The sequence below is a fragment of the Scylla paramamosain genome, chromosome 9, assembly GCF_035594125.1.
Source record: "Scylla paramamosain isolate STU-SP2022 chromosome 9, ASM3559412v1, whole genome shotgun sequence".
NCBI lineage: Eukaryota > Metazoa > Arthropoda > Malacostraca > Decapoda > Portunidae > Scylla > Scylla paramamosain.
In genome coordinates, this window is record NC_087159.1 from 14,911,992 (window position 1) to 14,922,500 (window position 10,509).

Here is a 10,509-nt window from a genome sequence, read left to right on the forward strand (position 1 = left end):
TGTAGGTGACTGAGACGGAAGACGGCTTAGAGAGGCTCAGCGTTGGAGGAAAACGGCCCTGTTTCCTGGTAAGGCGACATGCCGATCATTATATTGACTGAACCTTTCCCTTCCACTCGCAGCCTCCTAGAAACGATGATTTCTCTAGCGTTTTTGAGTAAGAACTAAAATATCCGGCATGATCACGTTCTTCAGGCAATAAATTGTTAAGTATATAATATGGACCATTGATTTTTATCCAGACACTGGTAGAGATCTTCATTTCATCCTACTCACAGTAACTTTCTATATTAAGAAAGGTTTTTTACCTAGATGGACATTCATTCATCTCTCTACTCCTTTTGTAGTCTACATGTATAGTTCTTGACAGCGGTTATCAAATTAAAGTACGTCGTACCAGGTGGAAAACGTGCCTAAATGGAATTACTTTGACCAGTTTTATATACACTCTTTGAAAGAAAAATATTACATTAGTCTATGAAGTAAATTAACAAGATTTTTCTTCGTCGTTCTTTCCTTTTTTTTTTTTCTTCTTTATCTCATCCACTTCCTCCTCCTTCCATACAATAAGGAGGCTCAGTGTTATCTCGATTCGTGGATCACGAGCAGGGGATTTTAGGAAGGAATAGAAAGGGAGAATTTACGGTCGATAACGAGATAAGTTGGAACTAAAGTCTCTTAAGTCTCAAAAGTTTCAAATCTTATTTGTTTTGTTCCTTGAGTCGCTCCTGCGCTGGCTGAGGCCCAGAGAGAGAGAGAGAGAGAGTATTTTCATCCATGTTCATGCATTACATCCAATTCGAGACAGAATCCACGATTTCACCATCATATACAGTAAAGAGAAGAATGGCGGGAAGGAGAAAGTAGTGAAGGGGTGGGAAGCATCCTGAGAAGCGCTGGGATGACGGAGGGGAGTGGTGTGGGGCAGTGTGACTGTCTCGAATCGCTTCACCCATGCGTTTAAAGTAATACCCAGTTCGTTGTTTATTTAGACTCTAAATAAACAAGGAACTGGGTATGCTTGGATCAGGGATTCTCAACCTTTTCTCCATCATTAACCCCCTTCGCTTGATGTATTTACCCCTTACTTCTATTTAAAAAAAAAAAAAAAAAAAACTTTCCTCTCCCTCAAACACCTCTCTCTCTCTCTCTCTCTCTCTCTCTCTCTCTCTCTCTCTCTCTCTCTCTCTCTCTCTCTCTCTCTCTCTCTCTCTCTCTCTTTACAAAATTGTATCTAATCTAATTATTATTCACTTATCAGGTATATCAGTTATTTACCCCCATATAATGTTTTGCCTTCAAGGGATAAATTTACTCCTGACAGAATCACTAACTTGGATAATGTTTGCTTTCAGTTTAGGAATTGTGTTAGTTTTAATGTTTCTTCCATAATATACATCGTTAATGGTATAGTTTCCCTTCCATATTACAATTAAGCAGCGAAGATCATTGATTCTTGATTACATGAACTGCTTCGAGTGGTCCTCAGACTGTTCGAAGCACGCGAAGCCATGGCCGGATCGAGTTGCCCAGCCAATCAGTTTCTCGCATTCAGATAAGTGAACTTACATGCAGCCAATAGCAAGGCATCAACCTGATACACCGGCTTCTTTCCTCTTCCAGCAGTCATGACGTGTGAACGTGAACGGGCTGCTAGAAATTGCCAATATAATATCAGTGCTCATATTCAGATGCAAGGTCCAGATTCAGAGAAATATGATGGTTTTTCAACTCCGAGGATGTATCTGTGCAAGAAATACCTTGGCCGCGAGTATTCTTCATCAAAACGGTGCAAACGTAAGTACTGTAAACTCATATTAATCATAAGCCCGTGTTAAACGCTCGAATTCCTCCAGGAGTGTTTTTGAATGTTCACAGATTATATATATATATATATATATATATATATATATATATATATATATATATATATATATATATATATATATATATATATATATATATATATTTTTTTTTTTTTTTTTTTTTTTTTTATTAAACTAACACGAGGAGAAGGTTCTTATTTTTTTTTTTTTTTTTTATGGCGCAGAATCCATGTTAAATTGCTACTAGGAGTTATGGCGCAGAATCCATGTTAAATTGCTACTAGGAGTTAACTTCTCATGAGTGTTTTTCTTACTGATGGCGCAGAATCTTTGAGAAACTGCCACTAGGAAGATGTTCATACAAGTGTTTTCTTTGTTGATGGTGCAGAATTCTTTTTTAAACTATAACTGGAAGGCATAAAAACACCATTGAAAACTCGTGTAACTTTTACAGCGTACAACTGTTGAGAATATGAACTATGTTGCCAAATTATAGGACTGTTAGAGAGAGAAATGGTGACGTGATGATATCCAGTTAGTAGCGGCAGTCGTGATAGCCTGAATGGAAATAAGACCACTGGTGCAATGTGTTTTAGAGAGAGAGAGAGAGAGAGAGAGAGAGAGAGAGAGAGTCATCACGGACACAATGAAGGAAAATATTTAAAAACTAAAGTTATCAATAAGAAAACCAAACAAACTGAAAAAGAAAGGACGATAATGAAATAAAAAGAAAACAACAAAAATGAAGTGGTGAAGCCAGGAGAGGCAGGAACTTTTAATCCAAGCATCCTTCGCCGGAAGTGCATACGACCATAACGATAAAATATGAAATTATAAATCATATCGAAATTCCACACAATCAAACGAATCATTAATTTATTAATTTTTTATGATGACAACTGTGTGCACCAGTATATAAGATAATGAGATAGAAAACAACAGAGAACGCGGCTGTTTGTTTACTGTTCGATCAGCTGAGTCGGCGAGGGGCAAAGGATGCCAGGTGAGGCCCAGACGCAGGATTGCGCCCTTTGTGACGTTCCCCTGGGACAAGAAATGGCAATAACCTATAGATTAAGAGTATCTGCTGCACCACATGAACAAAAAAGAATCATAGAAACTCAGGAGACTGTCAAGATATAATAATTAAGGTTGCCAGGAGCGTCTTCCTGACCAAGCCAACTAACTCTTCCTTATAAAGCGTTAACCAAAAGCCCCGTGAGTCGGGTGTTATAACCCCTGAGCAACAAAACGTTTTGCCTGACGCTGTCTTCCAATGGCTAGTGTAGTAGTGTTAAAAGCTTACATCAAATAATTGCCCATTCTGACAAGAGGGCGGCGCTCTCGACTCCCGGCATACCCTCACTTTCGTCAAAGTCTGCAAATTCATATTTTAAAAACGTTTATTTCCGAGTGGCAGGCGTGTAGAATATTGTTGGTCTTTTCAGGTACTTGCTCAGTATTTTATTTAGGCAAGTGATGAAAACTATTGCCTTAGTTGTGTTTTCTCAGAAAATCAGAGTTTATAAATAAGAGAGGTTATGGGAGTTAGGATTGGTTTTTCTGACCTTCCTATGTTAGGTACATAGTGCTAGGTTTGATTAGGAATGTCTGATATTTAATAAAAAAAGATGATGAGTGAATACTCAAAACGTGATATTCTTTATGAAAAAGTAGAATCATGTGTAAGCAGGACAGCAAATTGGTCACAATTTTTTTTTTTTTTTTTTTTTTTTTTACTAGTCATCTAGTGAGTTAAAGAAAGAGTAATTGTAATAATCTTAACATAAAGCCCATACCTCTCACTTCAGCATAGGATGCACTTTTTGTTCAGTTAGTAACTTGCTAGCCAATGGTTTCTCAGTGAAAAGTAAAACTAACTTAAGGCCAACATATGCAAATGATGGTTTTCAGTTTCAATATCAATGCTCAGTTTCTGTAATATAGAGATGAAAAGAGACCCACTGGTTGTGCTGTCCAGGCACACACAGGTGCCACTGCTTCTGATGTTTGTAATGAAGAGGTTACAGTGTTTATCTGCATGCATTATATTTTCAGCCTTTGAAGGAACCTGAGCTGCTGTTTCTCTGTTATTGCCAAACAGATGGCTCTCAAATACTCTTAACTTTTAACTAACCAAACTTAAGCCAGGATTCACAGAATTCATCGAAGATACAATTTCAGTATGTCATTGACTAAGACGAAAATATCTTGGAGGACTGACCAAGGGATATGATAACAGAATGTCAGGCACATCATATCATGCCCCACAGCCTGGTGTAAATGTACAGAAACAATCTCCAGTGTGGATTCCTTTGTTCACATTAGTAGCACCAAAATATCACTTTGATTTTTACTCACAGATCCCAGCCCTTAATACCTTCAAGGATGAGTGTTCATTCGTTTTTGTTCATAAGCAGCTTCAGAATAGCAAATATCTTACCAATGTTGTTTCACTGTTATCAAAGCCAGTGTTCTTCAGTGTCCACATGTTATCAAAGCCAGTACCAGCTTGCCTTTTCATTAAAGAACAACCAGGCTCACATGCTGAGAGACATTCTGAATTTCTGCTGTTCGTGGTGACCAGTGCTTCATCTTGGCAGTATGAACTGCTTTTCAGTTGTTGATATCTTTCCCTAGTAGTCTAGTGAAGAGTATGAGAGCATTTGCATCTCTGTTGCTGAACAGAACATGATTCAGCACAGGTGTGACTTTAGATTAGATTGTCTTTCTCACCCATTGACATTTTAGGAAATGGGAGTATTATGTAGCCAGAACTCATCTTGTTCTTATTATCAGTTGGAAAAAAGCCACATACATGCATAATGACAACCATTATTAGCCTCCAAACACATCCAACTTTACATTGTTTATTAACTAATACAACTCCAAAGTAGGAAATCATAAGCAGATCCCGATACCTAATACTGACATACTTCAGTTGATTGAAAGAAATTTTGTTTTAGCTAATTACCATTTGGGAAGAAAATATTCCTATTTTTTTAATCACCTTGTGAACAGTAGCCACAGTAGTTTATAAATCTGTCTAGTAGTTTGTAGTAGCTTGTTTTTTTAGAATTGATGTATTACTTTAATATTATTGTTCTCAGGTATGTATGGGCCCAGCAGATCACCATATGGCAACTATGGCAATTACTGGGGAGGTTACAGTCGCCCTCCACACCCTCCCCCTCCACCACCTATTCCACCCCATGAAGCACCCCCACCCTTCCATCCACCACCACCACCTCCTCTTCACTTCCGACCCATGAGACCCCCTCCACACACACTCCGCCCACCTCCTCCTCCACCTCCAATACGGCTGCCCCGCCCCCAGCAGCAACCTTATCCCCACCCACACCCGCCGTCCCGCCCGCCACACTACCGACAGGACAGGAAAGCACCACCCTCTCACCGTCCCCCACCTCCTGAGCATCAGCCAAACCCTCCATACTCACGGCCAAGACACAGCAATGGCGGCTTGCCACAAAGAAGAGGCAGTGAGTTTGGACACCAGTCAGAAAAACCAGAGTCCGACCCTGCTTCCAATAAACCAACAGAGCCAGTGGTTGGTTCTCCATTAGTCTCAAGACACAAAGAGCCTGATCCACCTCCACCTCCTGTCAATAAATCCAGCACGCCCAACAATAAAAGGCCATGTAAGTACTCAAGTGTATGTTGATAGGTGTTACTCAGATGTAATTAGAATGTCTCAATTTTTGGTGAGTCTTGTTTGAATTTTCATACACTTGTTATTGATCACTTCTCTATTTTTTTTTTTTTTTTTTTTTCCAGTGTTGATTCTATACATAATCACAAACATTTTCCACCGTATCACGTAATTTGCTTATTATATCCCACAGTACCTGTTGAGCTTGATCCAAGCCTTCCAGAAGAACTTGTAGCCAAGTTCCACAATAATTCTTGTGAATTATGTGATGTTAAGGTAAGTTGAAAGCCACTCCATTTGTCCATTTGTATGATACAAAAACAAGCATTTAAATTTGACAGACTATCATACCATGGCTGAAATTCTTGCTGTGCTGCCTAAAATATCCTATATCAAACTTTGATCTATTGAATATTTTACTTGGAAATTGTTTTTAGTTGGATGCTTAATATATACTTGTGTGTATATATATATATATATATATATATATATATATATATATATATATATATATATATATATATATATATATATATATATATATATATATATATATATATATATATATATATATATATATAATAATACACACACACACACACACACACACACACACAGTAGAGTACACGAAAATTAACATGATTTATTCTAATGTAGCATTATGGCAATTGTGCATTATGGCGACTGAAGAACCTATGGGAAAAAATTAATTGATTCCAGAAAACTAGAAAATATTAAAAAATTCCACAATTTTAGAAAAAAAAAAGCATCAAAATAAACACATTTGCACTGCTAAATTTGAGATAACAATAAATATATACAGGACCCTCCCAAGTTTTCTAGTCCTAAATTCTTACCATCCTGAGTTTCGCTCTGCTTTGACAAGTATCAGTCACATTTACCTACTGTCAGCGTCATGTGTATACATACAGTAGACCTCCATAAGTTGGAGTCATCTCTCTCTCTCTCTCTCTCTCTCTCTCTCTCTCTCTCTCTCTCTCTCTCTCTCTCTCTCTCTCTCTCTCTCTCTCTCTCTCTCTCTCTCTCTCTCTCTCTGTGTGTGTGAAACTAAGAACAATCCTAAGGATTGCTAAATAGAATGAGACTGATTGAGAATGAAAATTTAATTGCATATACAAGAGTGAGAAACAATGATGTGAAAATTATAAAAATTAATGAGGGGGAGAGAGAGAGGCAGGTCTCACTCCCTTGTTCCTTATCTATGAGAGATAAGGGAGAGGGGAGGTGACAGGGAAGGAGGTTTGAGACAAGACAAAAGAGGGAGAGGAAAAGAAAAAAAAGGGAGGAAGGCATAGGTGAGCAGCAGCTCACACAGCTGGTGAGTTAGTCTTGCAAGTTTTAATTTGTTAAATAGATAAAATTTTTATAAGATTTCTGTGCTCGCACTAGTGGTGAGTTAGTTATGCCAGTTTTAGTTTGTTATTCTGATTAAATTTTTATTAAAATTACAGTGCTCGCACAAGTGGCAGGTTCAAATCGAATCGAAGTTTTGGTCCGTTATTCCAATTAAATATTTATTGAAATTTCAGTGCATTATTGCAGTTGTACGTTATAATGACCTTGCATTGTCACATACCCTAGTGTGTGTGTGTGTGTGTGTGTGTGTATATATATATATATATATATATATATATATATATATATATATATATATATATATATATATATATATATATATATATATATATATATATATATATATATATAAAATTATCTATTTATTTATTTATATTATTCAACATGATGAATTTTGAAATACCATCACTCATATTGGTCTTTCATATTCCAGTTAAATTCCCGAATCCAAGCCAAAAACCATTATGAAGGCAAGCAGCATCGGAAAAAAGTTAAAAACTACCTGGTGGAAAATGCACGAAAAGATGGTCAGCCTCCAGCAAAAATAGCAAAAATAGATATGTCAACATCAAGAAAGGTTTGTGGCAGTTTAGTGGTACAAATAGTACTTGTAAATTTGTATAGTTAGTGTATGTATGATAGCTTTAATTTTCTTAAGATTAAAAATATATTGAAAAATGTCAGTCAAGTTTTACTTTTCTTTCTTTTTTTTTATGGAACTAGTTTATTGATAAATAGATACCTAGAGTGGTACAAAAATATATAAGATGATTCAGTATGAGGTAAGGAATGATAGGAGAGATTAGGTACAGGAAAATTACATATGTTTGGTATTGTTTTGTATTTGATCATTTCAGAAATTGGAGCCATTGGATGTAAGTCAGCTTTACTGCAAATGCTGTGATCTGAGCTTCACCTCAGAGCAACATGCACAACAGCATTACATGGGGCGCAATCATCAGCGTGTCTTACATGGCCTTAAACCACTAAAGGCAGGATATTATAATAAAGAGACTGGAAAATGGCAGAGAATGTAAGTTTAATATATTTTTTCCTTTGTATCCTAACTGTAAGTCTGTTATATTTGCTGAATTGATAGGAAGCTTAATTTTTCCATGTGTTGAGTAAAGAGCAAGTAGAGTTCTTCACATAACAAAAAGTGGCTTCTGTAATTCTTCACTCGTGTTTCAATATCTTGCAATAGTTAATTAATCAATCAGACTAATCCTTCAAATGTCAGACCATCAATAAGTGTTATCTTTAATGTAAGTGCCCTTTAGTTTATCTTGATTTGGTACTTAGCATGTTAATGGTTTCTTAAAAAAGAAAAATTAAAAGCATCCTAGCCATTTCTGTCTTTCTGTGATGCCGTGACACAGGCCTCCAGATCCCCGAGTGTCTGTAGAGAGGCTGGGGCTCAATCTAGAGCCTCCATCTGAGGATGAAGGTGGAGATTCACCAAAAAAGCCACTGGATCCAGATTGTGTCAAAGCAAGAGGAAGGTTAGTACAACCAAATTCATATAACATTGTAAGTGATGATGAATATACATTTGCCAAAATATCTAAAATTAATAGTGCTCATTAAAATAACCAACTATCCTTTTGATTCAGGTTTTTTTGTGAGCTATGCAATGTGTCGGCCACCTCCCAGGACCAGCTGGATGGCCACATAACTGGCCAGCGGCACCTCAAGGCTGTAAGACTCCATGCAAAAAAGACGTCAGCTACATCAACAGGTGGGTGGTGACAGTCTTCCTTTTCACTTGCTGTAGTTGTTGATGTAAGTGTGTGTTGTGTTTGTCCATCCTTCTGTATTGCAGCTCTAGTTACTTTCACAGCTGGCTTTTGTAATAAACAAGGGTACTGTCCATCACCATCTTGTGGAGATCAATGAACTATTCTTTCCTAGGGTCATCATTCTCTCTTAAGGCAAGCTTACACTAATTTCATAATCAGCTTACTTAATTTTTATAACGATAATATATAATATATAATATATAATGTGATAGTAAAATTTATGGATGGCTAAAGATTTGTTTAGCAAGTCAAAAGCAGATACTGTATATTGTAATTTGTACTTTTGAAAACTATTGTGAATCATTATAAATGTCCTTTGAAAGAACAACCATTTATGTCATTGTAGTTTTAGTTTAGAAAAATTACATTACAAAAACATGAAGTGCTTTGCATTTTTGGTTCACATGACTTTAATGGCAAGAAAATCCAACTGATTGTAAACTTGTATTTTAATCCATGAAAATTAGATAAAAATAGTTTTTTATGCAATAAAAGCAGACAATACTTGACTAGTATAATGAAGGCTTGTGGTACTGTAACATTTTTTTGTTTTTTTACTATGATGTGATTTATGTTAACTAAAAGTTTTTGGCAGTGTGTGTATTTTATCACACTAATCTAAAGCTTTCAACCCGTTTTTGAAAATGCATATATTTTGACACGGGAAAGTGGAGTGGAGGCAAGATTAGATCTAGTGTGTATTACCTTCAGTCGTCATCGTCTCTATAATTTTTAAAGGCAGGTTCCAAATTTACATGGATCAGCCTTTATCACATGAGTACAACTCATCAGGAGACTGAATTACATGTATTCTGTCACTTCCCTTACTTTCTGAGCCCTATCTCTTCCATACCTAAGGACCAAAACATTCTCATCTTTTTCTCTCTACACAGTCAAAACCAGCACAAGATGCCTGCTCTTGTCATATCATTACTGCACTCAGTCACAAGTTTCCTTTTCAGCACTTCATTTGTTGGTCCATCTAAAAGCAATGAAGGATTGTGAGCTCTCTCTCTCTCTCTCTCTCTCTCTCTCTCTCTCTCTCTCTCTCTCTCTCTCTCTCTCTCTCTCTCTCTCTCTCTCTCTCTCTCTCTCTCTCTCTCCATTTTAGCTTGTAAGTTGCTGCTTTATTTGCTTTCAGATTTCCTTTGTATATTTTGATGAAGCACATTCACACATTGAAAAAAAAAAAAAAAAAACTCACAAAATACATTCTTACACATATAGAGCAGAGATATCACTCTAACTTGAATACCATTTGACATCCTAATTCATACAGAACTTTTTTATATCCACAATCTTTTCCTCACATTTTCTAATTTATTACAAGGCATTTTGTGCACTAGTTACATTTATAATACAAATGCCCTTTCCAAAGCATCATCTTTGCAAGTTTTTTTTTTTTTTTTTTTTTTTTTTTTTTTTTTTTTTTCCCAAATTGTTACTGTATTCACTTCAGGAATTTTTGCACTTTTGGCAGTAATTATGGCAGTTATTATAGTTTTCTTCCATATTTTAGATTATCATGCATATAATTATTACACATTCCAATTTTTATAACTTGCCTCCACTATTTCAAGAATCCTTGTTTTCTACTTTATCCTGTATTCTAGTATTGTCTCAACTTTTCTTTTGCATTTGATGTAGGTATTCATTGAATTTCCTACATTGCAATCATCAAATCTTCTCATACCCTTTAATACACACTATAATTCTTATTTTTATTTCTTTCAAAGAATGTAGGTTTCATGTTCATATGGACACATTGCCTTAATCTCTTCAGTCATATTCTGAGACTACAAAGATAACCACCAAATATAAAGTAGGGTTAATGAAT

The 10,509-nt window shown here is 36.1% G+C and overlaps 1 protein-coding gene across 4 annotated transcripts in view; it reads left to right on the forward strand.

Annotated features, from left to right (window-relative positions):
• The first annotated feature begins 1,576 nt into the window (after positions 1–1,576).
• Positions 1,577–10,509, forward strand: part of LOC135103659 (zinc finger matrin-type protein 3-like) — a 33,367-nt gene continuing 24,434 nt past the window's right edge. For 2 of the 4 annotated variants that reach the window (XR_010270157.1, XM_064010214.1), the window contains exons 1-7: positions 1,577–1,797; positions 4,937–5,485; positions 5,690–5,772; positions 7,307–7,450; positions 7,731–7,906; positions 8,253–8,375; positions 8,487–8,611. Coding sequence is in view for 3 of the 4 variants with exons in the window: in XM_064010214.1 (XP_063866284.1) it covers positions 1,629–1,797; positions 4,937–5,485; positions 5,690–5,772; positions 7,307–7,450; positions 7,731–7,906; positions 8,253–8,375; positions 8,487–8,611 (1,369 nt within the window). In the remaining variant the exon portion in view is untranslated. Of the gene's footprint in view, positions 1,798–2,662; positions 2,830–4,936; positions 5,486–5,689; positions 5,773–7,306; positions 7,451–7,730; positions 7,907–8,252; positions 8,376–8,486; positions 8,612–10,509 lie in introns of those variants that run through there. The other 2 variants (XM_064010217.1, XM_064010215.1) reach the window with 2 other exon arrangements.